Genomic DNA, 19,267 nt, shown 5'->3' with positions numbered 1-19,267 from the left:
CTGAAGTGCTGGCACTGTTTTCTCTCTCTAATCATCTGAAAGGCACAGAGGCAAGCAAGTGGAGACAGAAGATACAGACAAGCTCGAGAAAAGCACATTTAAATAAAATAGAAACATATATTTAGGTGAGATATGTGATTTGGTTTAGTATGTTTGTAAAGTACCACCTGTTCTGATGTGAAATTGAAAGAGAACTGTAAACACACACATCTTAAAAAGCCTATTAAACTAACGTGGACAGGTTATTTAAATCCAGCTGGTATGGACTATTAAGCATGTCTTTTGGTTTTTAACAATTTTTATTAGATGAACAGAATATTATTGGAAACCTTGAGGTAAACACAACTCTGATCACATACAGTTAACATATTAATATCTATCTTTTATTTCTGCAAATAAAGACATTTAATAATTTCAAATAAAGATTTTTGTGCAACTTATAAAGATAATAATACAATTTGTTGGATGCAACACCAGAGATTTTGTAGTTGATAATGACTTGTTTTCCCACGCGTCAGTATAATTATGTACACAATTATTAAGAAAAAAGGTGATACTAGTTCTGTGCTAAATGCTCAAAAGTGTGCGTGAATTTGAAATGCAGTAAATATGCATTCTAAATTTTAAAAAAATATATAAAATGTGTCCTTGCTCTTAAAATGAACCCAGAGTTTGTGATGTTTTGGCACATTTTCTGAAGTTACACCAGTCTGCAGTCAAGGGGCGGAGCTAAACACGAACCCCACAGGGAGGCAGATGTTCAGCAGGAAGTGTGTGTTAGTCACTTCAGGAGACGCCTCTGCGCTGACAAACTTGCAAAATATAAAAAAAATCCATAATCTCATACGTCTCAGACCTCGCAGCTTTTTACATTTCAGTCTCTTTTGGTGCTGTCCTCATTTGCCCTTCACCATGGTGGAGCGCAGGGGAAGAGTGCCCTCTGCCCACGAGTCGGGGTACTTCATCATCTTCTCCCACAGACTCACTTCCTCTCCCAAAGAGTCCATTTCCACTTCTGCTTTTCCAATTTTCACTGTGCCTGCAGGAGGGAAGATTACATGATGGCAATCATGAGATTTACGGGTGGCAAAAATGAGTCTTTTTTAAATTAATAATGGCAAATTCCTTTTTCACACTGAATTTTCCCACATAGAAGCTTTAGAAGTAATCCTGCAATTAAGTGTCTCTTTGTCAAAAAGGTTATTATTATTTGACAATAAAACCTATTAGAAGAGTAGATATAGTATGACTTTCTATTTGATATGAGGATTCATTTAATTTTCCTTCACGCAAGTTATTAAGGAAGGGGGTAGGAGTAAAAGAGGGTACCTAAACCAAACAATTACACATTTTTTTTTCATTCTTGATTCCTCTCCTCTCGTCTTAGTCCCTCCAACCTGAGAAGTGAGGAGGAGGCAAGGAAGAGACGCAAGGGAAGGGAGCGGAGGAAACAGGCGTTTAACCAAATGAGACATCTGTGCCTCTGAGCTGCCATTTAAAGGCAGTCAAGTAAAACATTAAGTGTTCATTGTTATGTATTAGCCTAGTGCTGTATGTTATGATTTTCCTGTTCATGACACCATCCATCCATCCATCTTCTTCCGCTTATCCGTGGTCGGGTCGCGGGGGTAGCAGTTCCAGCAGAGAGCCCCAAACTTTCTTTTCCCTGGCGACATCAACCAGCTCTGACTGGGGGATCCCAAGGCGCTCCCAGGCCAGCGAAGAGATATAATCCCTCCACCTGGTCCTAGGTCTACCCCTTGGTCTCTTCCCAGCTGGACGTGCCTGGAACACCTCCCTAGGGAGGCGCCCAGGTGGCATCCTAACTAGGTGCCCGAACCACCTCAACTGGCTCCTTTCGACGCGAAGGAGGAGCGGCTCAACTCCGAGTCCCTCCCTGATGACCGAACTTCTCACCTTATCCCTAAGGGAGACACCAGCCACCCTGCGGAGAAAACCCATCTCGGCCGCTTGTATCCGACACCTGTTCATGACACCTTATACATTTATTTTTAATTAAAATACCCAAAAAACCTTTGAGAGGGTCCTGTGCATCCTCGCTAATAGCTCTCATAGCTCACTCTTTCCGGGTCACAGGCAGGAGGTTTAAGGAGAGAGGAGACGAGGAGTCACAAAATAGATAGATAAAAGAGTAGATTCCTAAATCTAGACCACTAACAGCTTTGGTGCCATTAACAAAGAGCAATTGTTTAAATGACACACAAAAGAAGATATAAGACAAATATATAAAAAAAATTAAAACTTGTATTTATATTGAATGAATTGTATATTTGACCTGTTCCCGAGCTGAGGCGGAGTCCTCCCAGGAACTCGTTGCTCCCCATGGCCTCCCTGTCCCACACTGTGAGCTCCAGACACATCTCCTGCAGCTGCTCCAGAGCCACATCCTTGTACACAAACGTGTGGTCGTAGCTGGGGTTCAGGTTCTTCTTCACCACCGGAGTCTTCTTCTTTGTCTTCGTTGGGAACAAATAACTGCAGGACCACAAAAAGAGAGTGAGTCTTGAACAGAGAAGATGCTTTTATGTGAATGCAAAATGTCATTTTAAGACTGGAAAGTTGATCACTTACCCTTTTACGAAGCTATCGGAGGTGCCTCCTGGCTTCATTGCCATCAAGTTATTTGCCTCTTTGATAAGGACATGCAGCTCTCCACTTCCCCCCGACCTCTGTCTTTTTGCCTGAGGAGAAGATTGACTTAACTTAAGAGTGTGTCTGAGTGAATCAAACTCAGCCAGAGCTTCTTATCATCGTCGTACCTTTTTTCCCAGAGGTTGGCTTTTTAGGTGTGACATACTTCAAGGAGATCACCAGCTCTCCTTTGTACTGAGCAAAAGCTGAAGCTGGTGCAACAGAGGCTGACTGTTGGAAAGTAGGTTGTATAGTCAGGACACAAGAAGCCTAAGTAACAGTACAGCAAACATGGAGGCCTCATGTCACACTGGTGGCAGAGGCTGATGACAATGTTTAATGGTAGAATAAAACAAACACATTAACAATATATCAGCTGATAAACACTTAGACAGCAATCCCCCCTCTTCTGTTCAAGGTAAATACTCTGCAGCTTGATGAAATAAATAATAGACTCTCACTTTCCAAATGATCTCAAACACAGTCTTAGTATTTTTGCAAAACATGTTTACATACTGCTGTGTTTGTTGTATTTGTGTAACTCTGGCACAACATGTTCCTTCGGGATGAATAAGTAAACAGGTGAGGCTCTGCTTCTCACAGCCAATCTGCAACTTGCTTTGCTCTAATTGATATTTAAAACTTGAACTGCAGTTTTAACCTCCAGTAGTGCTTGTGACGAAGGTAACTTCATCACTGTGGACTGACGGCTTCGGGCCTTGTAATATTGCACATGTGGTTTAGTTTGAAAGTGTTCTCCCTCCTGTTTTGTCTGTGGCTGGTGATTGGGTTCACCAGGTGTCCTGTGTTGTCTCCTCCCCCCCCACCTGTGTCTTATTGGCCTGATTAGTGTGTGTGTATTTAGGCTCTGTTTTCCCTGTCAGTGGACAGGTAGTGTGTGTGAGATCCTTGTTGCTGGTGACTGTGTGCACGTGGGCAGCAATATTGAGTCTTTGAATCATGTGTCTGTGATTTAATAAATGCCCACACCGGGTTATATTTGAACTCTCTGCCTCTGCCTCCTTGCCTGGTCGGGCCGCTCAACGGTCAGTCTCACAGTGCTATAGAGGAATATTATATTCGTAGCTCCTTTTTTTGTTTGATCTAGTGCACGTGCACAGAGGTGACGTGTTTCACATTCCTGCAGAAGGTTTCCCACTCTTCCTCTGATCTACAGGTCACCAGTGAGTATATAGAAACAATTAGTTTTTTTTTTCTTCTAGACAAAAGTGCAGATTTTTTATGAAAAAGGAAAAGTTTAACAGGTTTGTAGACCACAGGATAAATACTAAGTGTAAAAAATACTGAATTTAAACAGAAACTAGATTTACAAGAAAGTACCACACAAAAATATTTAAATTTCTTTACACTGTGTAACGCACATTACGGATTAATAGATACGAATGCATAAAACGACATCCAACACAAGAAGTATACTTGGACATTTTAACGTCTTTAAGGCGGCTCTTTAGTACGATTACATCCATGTTTACTAACGTACAGTCTACAGGAAGCAATGCAATGTTTCAAAATTAGCCTTTGGAAGGAAAGGTATTTCTCACATTGTTTGGACACTGGAGATTTACATAATTCAATAAAGGTTGCCATCTTAAGAATTCATAACAGTTCTACATCCAGTGTCTCTGATCTACCTTCGCCATGAGAGCCATGTTCTCCTCGTGCGGGGAGTCGAGGTCTCGGTTGTCCAGAGGGATCTCCACCTCTCCCAGGAAGGCGTTGCGGCTCAGGCGTCCGTGATGCCAGACGGATATCAACATGGAGCGGGTGAACAGCTGAGAGCGGCTGATGGAGTACTGACAGTGGGAGAAGAACGAATCAAAAGCTGATCTTCATTTTAAAAACCTATTTTATTTTAGTGCTCTGGTGCTGAAGGGAGTTCTAAATAAAACATGGGACATGAATTAATCAAAAATGAATTCAGATTTGATCAGAAGTTGCATCTGAAATCTTCCTAATATTTCCCTTCACTCTCTTTAATGAGCAAATCCTAAATTACAGATGAATAATACTACGAATGGTTTTATCCAGCTTTCCTTTCGGAAGCATTGTTTGCTACTGTATTTATTCTACATTGTACCAAAATCAATATTTGACAACAGCTATTCTAATCTGCAATGTCAATATCAATCTTAAAGTCTCTGTAGGTGTGGTCATTAGTTGCAGCCTGCAAGGCACAAGGTCACTAATCAGGGAGTGCCATTAAGTCAACAGGAGAAGGTCAACACTTATAAACCCTCACCTTCAGCGTTTCGTTGTAGACCGGGTCCACCGTGTTCCTCTTGATGCTGGTTTTCTTTTTGCTCTGGCGAGATTTGTCAGGCAGTAGATAACATTTAACATAACTGAAACACAAAGACAGAAGGAATGCTTAAAGTCGTTTCTACCGCTTCTCTGCTGCATTTCTTTTAAATGTATTTCTTTTGTTTATTTGGTCGTTTTTAACTCGTACAACTTAAATACAGATCTCTACATTTGAGAGCATGCGAGTTAATACATTATATGTTAGTTCATGAGAATCAGCTCTGTATACAACTGAATACATTCTCTGGAAAATATCTGTTGACATTGAATTTCCTGTGAAGTTCAAGCAATAACCAATAGGATGTGATAATCAAGACTTTTGAAAACACAGCAGCTTCTTATCCACACGGATCAAAGCTGTGCCAACAGCACTAAGTGGGGTGTGTGCAGTACAAATATGTTACTGTGTCAGAGCCACAATCTGCAGTACGAAAGCCAAAGTTTAAATTACGTGATTTACGCTTGGAGAAAGAAAAAGTTTATTAATATTTACGGATGGGAAAGCTGGCCTGAGGCATTGCCGTAGGCCAGCCCGTGGCACTCCTTGATGAAGACATGGAGGCTCTGGGTGGGCTCGTTGTAGCTCATAGAGAAGACCAAGTCTCCGCTCACTTCCACACTGTCAAAGTCTCCTGCTTCACTGTAAATACTCATCAGGCTGCCCAGCGTGCTCTGGAGGAACATACAGACACCTGAGCTGAAAACTCATCATCGGCCATTTCTGTATCATTATTCACAAATTCTGACTTTAAAAGGATAGTTTGGTTGCTTTGGAGTGGAATTGTATGACTTAATTATCCATATTCATAGTACTTACTATAGGAGAAACAGACATGTGTAACAGCATGGAAATTAAGGAATGTACTGCGGTGCACGGGACATATTTTAAACACCAAAATTAAAAGACAAGTTAAATTAAGTGTACACAATATGTAAATTATTATACTGCTTTTCCTTGCCGTCAGATAGCAATTTATGTTATCTCTGCTATCTTCAAAGCCACCCACGGACACAAATATGTTTTAGATGGCTAAAATAGTTTGGCTCAGGCTCTTACAGCAATACATTGCTTAGCTTTCGTGATGTCATTCCTGCTTGGTCTCAGCTGGGTGTGCCAGCTGCCATCTACAGTAATTATGGATAATCAACCCACCCATCCGAACTATTATTAAATACAAAATAGCGGCATTAAGCTTATGTTCTAGAAGACACCATCTGATTGCTTTGTGATGAAGGTGCAGATCAGATTTCACAATAAAGAAAACTAAGAAATTACTATTTTTTTATTGACTGTTTTTAAATGCCTTTGTCTGAATGTCTTTCATTTTTGTAAGGCACCTTGAATTGCCTTGTGTTGAAAGGTGCTATATAAATAAACTTGCCTTGCCTTACCCAACACAAAACTGCTGAGTTGCAACAGAAAGGGACAAACAAATTAGCAAAGATCAGAATGTTTCTGTCCATAACTAAATCCAGAGTGACAGTCACTTTTGTGTCCCCTGAAGCTTTGGTAAGTATATAAACATTAAGGCCTTTTCATATCAGTTTCACACTTGCTGGAGGATATCCTGAGGTCAAAGATGCTCGTTCAGATTATCTAACATCAGTTCCGTTGTGAGAGACATAATGAGCTGCGTTCCGAAGATGAATTTGTTGGTGCACTAATGTGAGCTAAGAGAAATGGCAATACTCTACCTTCGAGCTGTGCAGACTGTAGGAGCTTGAAGCCATTGACCTTTTATGAAAGCTAACCAAGCTGTCAATATCTTCCTCCTCCTCTCCATCTTCCTGTGGAAACCCAAGAATTAGATTTCTGTTGTCAGCTAAAATCAGGCTAGGGTTCTTAAAAAAAATACATAAACACATTTTAGTCAATTTAAGTAGCAGAAAAATCAAACTATGACGATGGTCTCCTTTTGGTGGTTTATGAACAGGCAGGAAATAATTCACCACAGAAAAGAGCCAGAACCAGAATAGACCAGCCATTGAACACGTTTTGTTTTAGCAAGAGGCTTGACTCGCTCTAATTCTAACTTCTGTAACTCCTCAACCCAAATTTTACAGAGAATATCTTTTAAAAAAACGTTCATATGGACTGCCTATATAAGCGAAATCTCGTCCTAATAAAGGAGTTTCCTTGGTTTGTGTGTACTTGTACTTTGCTAACCTATATTTGCATTGCATCATATAAATTATCTTTCACAGAGGGGAGGGTGATGTGTCTAGGGGATAGAACAGAGCACATCTAAATAGGATGGCGCAAACCTAGTCCCAAGACTGAAACTGAAACAAGCTAAAAGCAAGTAGTGTTGATCAGTGTCAGCTTCAGAATTGTGAAGGTTGAAGAATGATTGAAATATAATTGGATATATATATATAAAAGCCTTTATTGGACCTTTAACATAGATTCAGGATAAAGCACTACAGAATAGTATCAAAGTTAAATTCATACCTGTATTTCTAGGACTGGTACAGAGCGTCTCCTGTTGCCCATGGAGACCTCAGCCGTGTCACATCCATCTCGAAGGTCCAGTGTGGATATCGTCTCTGTTATAAACATACAGACCAGCGGTTAAACTACAATACACACAATGTTTTTCCTTTGATTCTGGAAGTAGAATAACAGCATTGCATGTGGTTATATCAAATGCTAACCAGGTTTTTTTTGGCCTCGTTTGATGCTCTTCTTGAAGAGTCTATCAACGTCCATATCCGGGCTCGGGCTGACTCGGGCTGTTTTTATTTCCGGCACCTGTCGTAACAGAAACAAGGAGTCACATTTATAGAAAAGAAAATACTTTGAGAAAGAAACACGAACCTGGCATTTGAAATATTCGTACATGGATAGCTTCTGAGTTAGCACTGTCCTCTGTCACGATGTCTGCTTTGACTGGAGCCGTCAGACTGGACACAGTGGACCCTGAGAGGCTCTCTCTCCTGTGGGATGACATACATCTTTATTCATTACAGATACAAGTCTTTACATTCAAACAGAGGTGAGAAGTAGTGGAGTACAAACGCTTTGTTACTGTACTTAAGTTCATTTTCTGGTATCAGTACTTTACTCCACTACTTATTTCTCTGACGACTTTTTACTTTTACTTCTTACATTTTCAAACAGGCTTGTTACTTTAATTTTAATCTGTGTTTGGTGGCGTGATCATTATTATTTAGAGTCATTGCGTGCCTATTGATTTGAACACGATCCGTGTATCCATCATTTCCTGTTCTTCTCTAAAGAAGAGCGACCAATGAAAACTGTCATTTTGCCGTTGTTCAGTATCGAAATATCCATCAGCTAACAATTACATTATTGTTCTATTAATATAAAGGGAGGTCAGTTACTCTTTAAAACAGCTGGTAGTTATGGGTACTTTTTACTTGAGTACATTTCGAAGCCCATACTTCTTTACTTTTACTTGAGCAGTGGCGAGCCGTGACTTTTATACATAGGCCCTCTGACCCCCCCTTCCCTTGGAAAAAAAGAAGAGATATTACGTCTCAACGTAGACTTCAGCGGAATATCAAAACAGCGGCCCAGGGTGCAAAACGCATCAATGACAGCGACCCTCTACCACACAAAACAACATCATTTATACCTACACCTATCATGACAGGGCACCCATAGCCAAGTAGCAATTACAAATGAATTAAGTCACGGCGGCCCGCATTGAAAATGACTTAGGCCTACCTTTGATGATCAAATCACTGAAACACAAAGTCCATCCTCCTGTCCTTTTGGATGAAGCACTTGCGGGTCATTCAGCTGATCCTTTGCCACTCCAGTTTATCATTGTAACTCAATCTTGAAAATGACTCGGTTAATAATTTCGCAACGATGTCCTCACTATCACTGAAGTGAGCCATCATGAACGAACTTATGCTAATTATAAATCTATCGATCATAAATCATCATCTCCTGCTCTCTCCCAAATGGAGCTTTTCCCTCTTCCAGCTACCTAACTTCACTCCTTCCACCTTTGAATTCCATGCCGTCACAGTAACCCATCCTATACAATTGACCATTGTTGTTCTCTACCGTCCACCAGGCGCCTTGGGGGACTTCTTGGAGGAATTAGATAATCTCCTCTCACACATCCCTGAAACTGGCCCTCCCGCTGTACTTCTCGGAGACTTCAACCTCCAGACAGGGAAGATAGATGAACTAACATCTCTGTTAACCGCCTTTGCTTTCTCACTGTCTCCATCCCCACCGACTCATAAAGCTGGCAATGTCCTTGATCTCATATTCTCAAGGAACTGCGCTACTTCTAACCTCTCTGTAAACCCGCTCCACACATCCGATCACTTCTTCATTTCATTCTCTCTACCCCTTTCCAAACAAAACAAACTAATCTCTTCTCATCCTGCACTTGTCCGCCGTAACCTTCGTTCCCTCTCCCCCACTACCTTTGTCTCATCGGTGCTCTCAGCCCTCCCTTCCTCTGACTCGTTCCAACTACTACCTCCAAACTCTGCTGCAGAAACTCTCCTCTCTACTCTCTCATCCACTCTGGACTCTCTCTGTCCTCTCACATCTCGGCAGGCTCGTCAGTCCCCTCCTGCTCCCTGGCTAAATGATGCACTGCGTGCTAATAGAACCGTCCTTAGGGCAGCAGAGCGGAAACGGTGGAAATCCAAACACCGTGACGACCTCCTAACCTATCAGGCTCTCCTCTCCTCTTTCTCTGCTTCAATCTCTCAGGCAAAAAGCACTTTCTTTCAAGATAAAATCCAATCTTCCTATTCCAATCCCAAAAAACTATTTTCCATCTTCTCCACCCTCTTGGACCCTCCAAAAGCCCCTTCCCCCTCCTCCCTTCTGTCAAGCGACTTTGTTACCCACTTTGAAAAAAAGGTTGATGATATTCGCTCTTCTTTTTCTGACTCACCTTTACTCACCGCTGGGTCACCAGACACTCCTTCCACCCACACACTAACCTCCTTTTCCCCTCTCTCTCCAAGTGAGGTTCTTACCCTCATTACCTCTGCCCGCCCTACCACCTGTCCTCTGGACCCTATCCCTTCAAACCTCCTTCAGACTATCGCTCCTGATATTCTACCGTTTCTCACCCATTTCATCAACACTTCTCTAACTTCTGGTCACTTTCCAAACAGTCTCAAGGAGGCAAGAGTAAACCCTCTCCTAAAGAAACCCACTCTCAACCCGTCTGATGTTATAAACTACAGGCCTGTCTCTCTACTCCCGTTCCTGTCTAAATCACTTGAACGCGCTGTCTTTAAACAACTCTCCTGTTATCTCCATCAGAACAACCTTCTGGATCCGCACCAGTCTGGTTTCAAGGCAGGTCACTCCACAGAAACTGCTCTCATTGCTGTCACTGAGGAACTGCACACTGCCAAAACTGCATCCCTCTCCTCTGTCATCATCCTGTTGGACCTGTCTGCTGCATTCGACACGGTGAATCATCAGATCCTCCTTCGCACGCTCCAAAAACTTGGAGTTTCAGGCTCTGCACTTTCCCTCCTCACCTCATACCTCAAAGACCGTACCTACAGGGTGACTTGGAGAGGGTCTGAGTCCGACCCTTGTCAATTAACTACAGGGGTCCCTCAGGGCTCTGTTCTTGGTCCCCTCCTCTTCTCCCTGTACACAAACTCGCTCGGATCAGTCATTAGCCCGCATGGTTTTTCATACCACTGCTACGCTGACGACACCCAATTAATTCTGTCCTTTCCCCGCTCAGAGACCCAGGTCGTCGCACGCATCTCTGCTTGTCTAGCTGACATCTCTCAGTGGATGTCTGCTCATCACCTCAAGCTCAACCTTGACAAGACTGAGCTGCTCTTCCTTCCGGGAAAAGATTGTCCCACTCTTGACCTAACAATCAACATCGGCACCTCAGTTGTTTCCCCGACTCAGACTGCAAGGAATCTGGGTGTGACCCTAGATAACAACCTGTCCTTCACTGCAAACATAGCTGCTACAACCCGTTGCTGCAGATACACGCTTTACAACATCAGGAAGATACGTCCCCAGCTGACACAGAAAGCGACGCAGGTTCTGGTCCAGGCTCTCGTCATCTCACGCCTAGACTACTGCAACTCCCTCCTGGCTGGTCTACCTGCATGTGCCATCCGACCTCTGCAGCTCACCCAGAATGCAGCGGCTCGTCTGGTCTGCAACCTTCCTAAATTCTCCCACACCACTCCGCTCCTCGGCTCCCTTCACTGGCTTCCGGTAACTGCTAGAATCCACTTCAAGACACTGGTACTTGCTTACCATGCTGCGAATGGATCTGGCCCTTCGTACATCCAGGACATGGTTAAACCGTACACCCCAGCGCGTGCACTACGCTCTGCATCAGCCAAACGACTCGCTGCACCCTCGCTGCAAGGGGGACCCAAGTTCCCATCAGCAAAAACACGTGGGTTTGCTATCCTGGCTCCAAGATGGTGGAATGAGCTCCCCATTGACATCAGGACAGCAGATAGCTTGCACATCTTCCGGCGCAAACTGAAAACTCATCTCTTTCGACTCCACTTCGAGCGATAGATTTATTAACAAAGCACTTATATACTAATATAAGTGGATACAAGCGGCCGAGATGGGTTTTCTCCGCAGGGTGGCTGGTGTCTCCCTTAGGGATAAGGTGAGAAGTTCGGTCATCAGGGAGGGACTCGGAGTTGAGCCGCTCCTCCTTCGCGTCGAAAGGAGCCAGTTGAGGTGGTTCGGGCACCTAGTTAGGATGCCACCTGGGCGCCTCCCTAGGGAGGTGTTCCAGGCACGTCCAGCTGGGAAGAGACCAAGGGGTAGACCTAGGACCAGGTGGAGGGATTATATCTCTTCGCTGGCCTGGGAGCGCCTTGGGATCCCCCAGTCAGAGCTGGTTGATGTCGCCAGGGAAAAGAAAGTTTGGGGCTCTCTGCTGGAACTGCTACCCCCGCGACCCGACCACGGATAAGCGGGAGAAGATGGATGGATGGATGGATTATATACTAATAAAGGACTGGCTTATCTAAAGCCAGTTGAGTAGCACTTGAAATGTTTGGCTCTATGAAACCTGATGTACTTATATGATTCTGTTTTCTTCAAGGTTGTGTCTTCCTGGTCGAATGTACTTATTGTAAGTCGCTTTGGATAAAAGCGTCAGCTAAATGCAATGTAATGTAATGTAATAAATCTATCGATTAGATTTATGATTCGAAAATAATAAAAGTAGGGTAGACATGTGGATATTATCCGGCTGAACAAAACGTGCATTTATCTAACAGGTTCGTCTTCCACAGACCTTATTTCAAGCTATTTTCCAAAATCCTATGGAGAAATCCCACTGCTTTCTGTCGAGGGAATCCGAGCGCAGCTTACTTCTGGGTTTTAGGACGCGTGACTGCACCTCTTGGATAGAACCAGAACTCACAGCGGGCGGAACTTGTCATAAAGTCCGCGAAAATAAAGCCCGCCCATTTAGAGGGAAGATATGATTGGTCAATTGTACTGTCATTTCACATTACTCTCTCGTTGAGTTACTATAGCGGGCCCTCTGTGAATGTAGAGAGGGACCAACAAGCCCTCCCGTCTTCACAGTAACTCGCAGAGACGGCATTTAACCCTTCACATTCCAACAGAAACTGAACAGGCAGAGTCGAAGGATTTATTTCTTTGGAAATATTATTTTAAATACAATTAAATCAAGTTATTTTGGTAAAACTAATGAAAAATGTAACAACAAAAAAATATTAAAAATAATATTTAAAAAAAAACGTTTTTAATGTTTTCAAATATTATTTTTTAGAATATCTTAGGCCCTCACAGAGGGCCTAGAGGGCCCTGATGGCTCGCCACTGTACTTGAATAAAGAAGCTGAGTCAGAAAAACAGACAAATGTGTAACTACCACGCCCAGAATGTCCATGCATGAGTTTATGCTCATAAGATTCTGTCTCTTTTTTGTAAACCAAAAAATTGATTTTGGTCACGTTTTTAGGTAAAGTCTTTTTGTCAACAATATAGCATGTTGATAAAGTCACAGAAATAGTTTAGTGAAGAAGGTGCAGTATTATTCTGAGATAAAAAAAAATAGGGAAAAGGACGTCGACAAACATAGTCATAGTTTCGATTAAAAAAATCAACACTGATATACAGCAATCGTTTTACTGCAGTTACTGATTATTTTTTATTTTAAGGTGTCCACTATAACACTTGTTTTTATTTTATTAACTATTACATGTAGAACTGCAAGCCACATTATCCAAAGGCACTCTAGTTATATTTATATATCATTGTTTAAAAGTATTTAACAGAAGGGTGAAACAAACAACAATGCATTTTGTATTAAAAAATGATCTGACACAAGGTAGACTTCCCCAGTACAATTACCAGCTCTGGGGGAGGAGGGCCAAACACTTACTCTAACGTTGCTTTGAAGTTACCTTGTAGTGTTTGTACTTTTTAAAGTAACTACAGGGGGTTTACCTTTGTTGCTCCGGGGTCACATGGCCAGATTCAGTGTCTGTTTTATGGCTGCTCATACTGTTGTTCTCTGCAGACTCCGTGTCACTGCGAGTTGGCTTTGAGCAAACATCCTCCTTTGATTCAAATGACTCTCTTGAAGCAATTGATCCTGTATTCTCATTTGCATAACTGTAAAAGTAAATATGACAAAAGGTAGAGATGCTAAATCCGCATCTGAGAACACTAAAATGTGTAAATAAATGTGAAAACTAGAGACACACCCATTGTTATCTGTTACTTGATTTTTCTGCCTGACCCGCGGCACAGGAATGGGAAGTTCTGGGTTTATGTCAGTGCTTCTCAACAGCACTTCTCCTGTTGTCTCACGCTTCTTTGCTGTAACACAGAACACATGTTAAACACAGCAGTTAAACATAATGTCACTTGTATTTCTCTTCTCCTGCTGTTGAACAGGGACAACATTCCAGTGACTGTGGGCATTTCATTTGGCCCAGACTGAGAGCTGTTTACATTCCTGGCTGAACAGTCGATAGCCACCACTTCCTCTTCCTGTACTCACCCATTGGTCTCTTTTTCAGGGAGACTCTCACCAGGTCGTGTCCAGGAGTCATGGAGAAACGGTTGACCCTTTGATCGTAGAACCAGTCCCCTGTCCTTTTCTTTAGATCCCTACAATGCCATATAAATACTTTATAAAAAGGTCTTAATTTAAGAGAATTTACACTCATTCATCAGTAAAATAACACATTTAAAAAAGGTTAACGGTTAATATGCTGTATTTTTCAATTTGAACATACTAGAGTTGAAATGATTATTCGATTGGAAGAAAATAATTGTATTATTAATTAGGCTTATCATAAAAGTATTTTATAATGTAGAATATATACCAAACGATTAAACTAATACATCATTGGCAGGTTTATTGATAATGGAAATAATAATAATTTGCAGCACTGATAAATATGCTGCTCAAAATAATAGGTTTTCAAAGATAAAACTATTAGTTAGCAAATCGTGCTACGATTATACAATTTTAAATAACCATAAATAACTAGATATTAGTGTCTTCCGTGTGAATGATGGTCTGCTTTGTATCTGCTTCCAAATAAACATAAACCTTTTTAAAATAGCCAATCCACCATTAAGTAGTCCTGAACAAACAGACTACAACTGTTTGAGTGACTGTTGCTTAAATCTACAGGGCCCAGCTATTCTAGGAAATGACTCAGCCTTTTTTTGTTAAAGTTTTCATGTGTGACTTCTACATCTTCACCAGGTAATCCAAGGGCGTATAGTTCAGGATTAGCTCAATCTTAACAGTATAAAAGATGAAGACAAATAGTTTCGATCCAGAAACAATGTTTGCTCATATAAAAGTATTCTCAACATCTAATGAGAGCATAAACAAAACAATCTCTCACGTCTCTTTGGCACAAACACTGCAGACCCAGGATCCATCGGGGAGCGCTATTCGGCAGTTTCTGCAGAGATGGTGATTGCAGATCTTACACTGGCTGGAGAAAACAGTTAGTCGACTCAGAGGATCCTGACATCTGCCACAACTGTGTTGACTGTATTTTCCACTGCCATGTTTGGCCCCTTTCCTCTTTTCTTCCAGCAACTCCGTCTTCATGCTCCTGAGAAACAGAAACGCAAGTAATGAACAAGAACTTTTGTTAGTTTTTCTGTATCACCTTTGACCATACTTAAATTACCAAAAAAAGGTAGTTTACATTGCAAAGCAAACATCTGTATATTAAAATCTGTATAATCCATTGCATGGCCTGTTGGGTAAATTTGTCTTCAGCTCCCAGCAACTATGGCTGGGTTATGTTTGAATTTAATATACTGATGCTAATAACATTTCTGGGTATTGGGACTAATTTAGATTATACTTTCATATGAGTAAACAAGACTAAATATCTGACTCTTTAAAAATAAAATCTGACTTTTAATACTTAAGTATATTGACACATTTTGCATGGTTTTTAATAAGAACTGAGGTTCAATTAACTAGGCCTACACACACCAAGACATCAGATACCTTCATGAACACATAACATTAAAAACTAGAAGCTGTTGATATTAAGTTGAATAACTAAAATGAAAGTTAATATAGTCAAATATAATCTTGTATAATCCACAATGAAAATGCATTATATTTCACGTTTTATCACCACGGTATATACAAAGTGGTTTGGAAAGTTGAGTTTAAGGCCTGTTGTAGTTTATGGGTGTCACTGTTTAGCAGAGGGGAGACAGTTGTCTTCACTGACAGCAGGCTGTGCACAGGAGGCCCCTGACTCAATGGAATGGCCCCAAAATGTGTTTAGGCCATACCATAGGAGAATATGACTGGACATGTCCAGTCCTGCACACCAGAGGACATGACCTTTTCCCACAAATATGGGTATGAAGGAGGTGTCTTTGTTTTTTGTTGTCCCTGTGTGCAGCATAAAAGCACTGGTTGAGAGGGAGAAAGCTCCAGAGTGGGGTTTTTCCTTGGTAAGTTCTCTCAAATAGGTTTTGTTTTGACTGTGTTTTACTAAAACCAACTGAAGTGGGCCAGTTGAAGTTAGATTGAAATGTCACAACTGAAGTGGGCCAGTTGAAGTTAGAATTGAAATGTCACAACTGAAGAGGGAGTGACGAAATAAAATAAGAAATGTAAAACTGTGAATTGAGTTTTCATATTAGTAATTTACCGCAGCATGAAATATTTGGTATGATTGTCACATTGTAACGAGAGAAGGTAAAAACCCTGTATAAGTGTGGACCATTTTCTTCAAATAAAATCATCCCACCCTTTTGGATTGGGGTAACTTAAAATAGATCTGCGCTCTTCTCTCCTGCTTAAAAGGTAAGATTGCACAACTGCCACACTCACACTTAGGTAGGGCCACACCTCATTACTGATACCAAAATCCTTCGGGATTGCTTAAACGGATTTAGTGTGTCGTCTGAATTGAAACAGCAGTTAATTAAATCTGGTTCTTCAGGAGTTAAGAGAGGTGAGATCATTTGACACAACACCGGTATAAATTAACAGGCCTCTCAACTCCAACAAAGTGTATAGTAAACACACGTTTTTTTTAAATCCCCCCAAAAAAAGCATGTTAATTTTCTGTGATTTACAGAGTAAGTTACTTTAAACTTAAACTGTGTTCATTACCTTGATTTGAATAAACTGGAAACAGCATTAGTAAGTTAACCAAGAGTACAATTGACAGGAAGTGCTCTCTCCTCACCGCACACGGAGCTCTTCGGCCCGCCTCAGCTCCTCGTCCCGCTGCAGCACCTCCAGGATCCTCTCCCGCTCAGAGTCAGACAGGAAGGCCAGGTTCAGGTTGATCAGGTCAGCAGCCTCGAGCATCGTGGCGGTTATCGGGAACTCTCAGCGCAGGTTAACTGGCTCAACTCAGGGGTTGTCGCATCAAGAAGATCTCCTGAGGGCAGAACCAACAATCAGGAATAAACTCAACTGGGACACTTCACAAAAGTTTGATTTAACACTGACAAAACATGCATTTGAGTATTTTTCTATGTGATGCAACCCAGGCAGAGCTCTAGAGGGAAAAGAGGAACTTAATGCCTGACGATGATGAAGAGCCAGACTTATCAAATGGCTAATAATCGACTAAGTGATATTGTTCTCTTCCCGTTGGTCTCCATACAGAGAAGCCTCAGTCCAGCAACTTTGCGATGGATCGTTTTTGAGTTAGAGTTGTAGTCTCCTTGTTTTCAGAAAGGCTTATGTCTATCAGTCAAAAAGGATATCCATGGGAATCTAGATAATCACAAAACTAACAGACAGAGGAAAAGGTCTACAACTTTGGAGCGAAATATTGTTGAATCTAGCGATCCAAAAATGATATACGACTAATAGAAACCAGGATGGTGGAGGATTTAAGGCTTGTTCTGAGCGAGAGAGGCTAAAACAACATGAACTTGGCTTCTGTGTCCTGGTTCCCACCCTCTAAGGATACAGAGAGCCGGGTGGAGTTCTGTAGTTTATAAACAATCCCAAAAGGCTAATCCCAAAAACATGCTGGTTGTCTGTCATGTTCCTTTTGAAACGTAAATTGAGGAGGTGACTGTACCTGTAAGCAGAGGTGTAAGAAGTACTCAGATATTGTACCTAGGTAAAAGTAGAAGTACCAGAGTTTTGCAGATTGGTCCATTTCAGAATCATATATGATATGTTTTGATTATAATTATTGATGCATTCAAGTGTTATCAAAACCAGTAAAGTTGCAGCTAGTTTTAATTACTTTGTATACTGCAGGGTAGCTTGTGAATTTACTCCAGACTAAAGTCTTATTTAAGTGTTGATCTATATTTCACATCATTAATCCAAATCTGAAAAGAAACTTCAGGCATTAAATAAATGTAGTGGAGTAAAAGTACAGCATGTACCTCTGAATGGTTGAGTAACAGTTCAAGTAGCATACATTGGATCAAGTAAAGTAAGTATTTAAAAAAGTGTACTTAAGAACAGTACTTGAGTAAATGTACTTAGTTATTTCCCACCTCTGCTGTTAAGTAGGTACACAATAGAAACGCTGCACTCCAAAACTACACAGAATGTGACACTTTTGTCCTCATTGTTTGAATACCATCTGGAGGAGGCTTGCAGCAATATCAACTTATTCAAGGGAACTCGCCTAGTAACCCTCAAGGAAATTGCGCATGCGTCATAGAGATGGTGTAATAATGAACTAATCTTAATAGGCGATATTCAATTCTTCTAAAAACACTTAGCTCAAGCTACACTTACCTAGCCTACCTTTACAAATGCTGCCATGTCTTATCAAATGTAAATCAGGCTATTTTGACAAATAATAATTTGACAAACAAATTCCTAGACAATGGGTGTTGTTGTTTTTAGCATTATCAGCAAACTGTGATTAGATGTGTGTAAATGAAGATATTACGGCTTATACTCCAACAGTTGAAAGTGTACGTTACTGAAAATCAAATAAAGGCTAACGATACTCCATTTTCACTTCATGGTATTTTAAAATCAGTTTGCTATTATCCGACTGGTGTTTTGGTGCAAACGATTCAATTATATTACGTGGAAAAGAGTCGGCTGAGAAAGAATACAAAACAGTATTAAAATAACTCACAGTGTTGTTAAATGTCGACTTTACCACCGCTACACGGCTTGCAGCGTCACTACGGGCGACAGATATCCCTGTCAGAAAACACAAAACGGTTAAAAGTAGCAAAAAGCTAACAACGCTTTAAAGTTATTACATTTCCGCGTGTTTTTAAACTGGTGTACTCACTTTCCTCGTCAATTTTATCCCGTCTTTTCCCACTTCTTCCTCCTGCCTCCCGTCTCCAAAAAACAGTTGACTTTGTGTTGGAGGAGTCTCAACTACCGGAAGATAAGGAAAGTTTGCAGAAGACAAGCAGGAGCGCCTCTCCACAGTTTCCACTGTGACAGGTGTATTTCCTTAGCTCTGTTTACCACAGGAGGGCTGGATGTGGAAAATGTGACCTATGTAACACTCCATTAATTTCCTCTGCTCACTCTACCCTGCGAAACAGTAACCTGACAGGGAAGTGCATGGGTTCTAAAAGTTGATTGTGTTAGAAAAAAAACCGTGGGAAATGCAACACATCATGCAAAGTATCAACAAAAAGTGAGGAATGTATTGCTGTTGAGGAAAAGAGACACTACAAATGGCGTGTCTGTACAGCTCTCTATACACTATGCCTTTATTTGTTGTCTAGGCGTATGCAAAGTGATGATAGATGAACCACGTTGTTAGGAACATTATTACTCTGCCTATAAACACTACAATATAACGTTTTTAAAGCTGGTCTTATATGGAGCTATATCAGGGTC

General features: G+C 41.3%; 1 protein-coding gene across 3 annotated transcripts; it reads right to left on the bottom strand.

Moving 5' to 3' along the window:
* Positions 1 to 120: 120 nt before the first annotated feature.
* On the bottom strand, positions 121 to 19,053 carry sytl4 (synaptotagmin-like 4). 3 transcript variants are annotated; one of them, XM_034211801.1, is made up of 18 exons: positions 18,702 to 19,053; positions 18,540 to 18,607; positions 16,659 to 16,856; positions 14,832 to 15,047; positions 13,970 to 14,079; positions 13,671 to 13,785; positions 13,411 to 13,578; positions 7,815 to 7,911; positions 7,630 to 7,726; positions 7,427 to 7,521; positions 6,670 to 6,762; positions 5,468 to 5,646; positions 4,913 to 5,015; positions 4,305 to 4,466; positions 2,783 to 2,883; positions 2,593 to 2,700; positions 2,297 to 2,496; positions 121 to 1,039 (listed from the first exon to the last, which is right to left on the bottom strand). In XM_034211801.1, the coding sequence occupies exons 3-18, from the start codon at positions 16,781 to 16,783 to the stop codon at positions 897 to 899; spliced, it is 2,112 nt and encodes a 703-aa protein (XP_034067692.1). In that variant the 5' UTR covers positions 16,784 to 16,856; positions 18,540 to 18,607; positions 18,702 to 19,053; the 3' UTR covers positions 121 to 896. The 3 variants fall into 3 exon arrangements, 1 of the variants encoding a protein (XP_034067692.1); XR_004568571.1 differs by having other exon boundaries at positions 960 to 1,039; positions 2,593 to 2,704; positions 2,782 to 2,883; positions 18,702 to 19,050; XR_004568572.1 differs by lacking the exon at positions 18,540 to 18,607 and having other exon boundaries at positions 960 to 1,039; positions 2,593 to 2,704; positions 2,782 to 2,883; positions 18,702 to 19,051.
* Positions 19,054 to 19,267: the final 214 nt, after the last annotated feature.

The sequence above is a fragment of the Gymnodraco acuticeps genome, unplaced genomic scaffold (genome assembly GCF_902827175.1).
Source record: "Gymnodraco acuticeps unplaced genomic scaffold, fGymAcu1.1, whole genome shotgun sequence".
NCBI classification, from domain to species: domain Eukaryota; kingdom Metazoa; phylum Chordata; class Actinopteri; order Perciformes; family Bathydraconidae; genus Gymnodraco; species Gymnodraco acuticeps.
Note: the sequence above shows the minus strand (reverse complement) of the source record. Positions and strands in the feature narration are given on the sequence as shown.

Coding starts and splice junctions, on each gene's coding strand:
- sytl4 (XM_034211801.1), bottom strand. CDS start 16,783: ATGCTCGAGGCTGCTGACCTGATCAACCTGAACCTGGCCTTCCTGTCT. Junction 7,912..13,410: donor GTGACCCCGGAGCAACAAAG/GTAAACCCCCTG, acceptor GTCATCCCACAG/GAGAGAGAGCCTCTCAGGGT. Junction 2,701..2,782: donor AAGCCAACCTCTGGGAAAAA/AGGTACGACGAT, acceptor TTCTCCTCAGGC/AAAAAGACAGAGGTCGGGGG.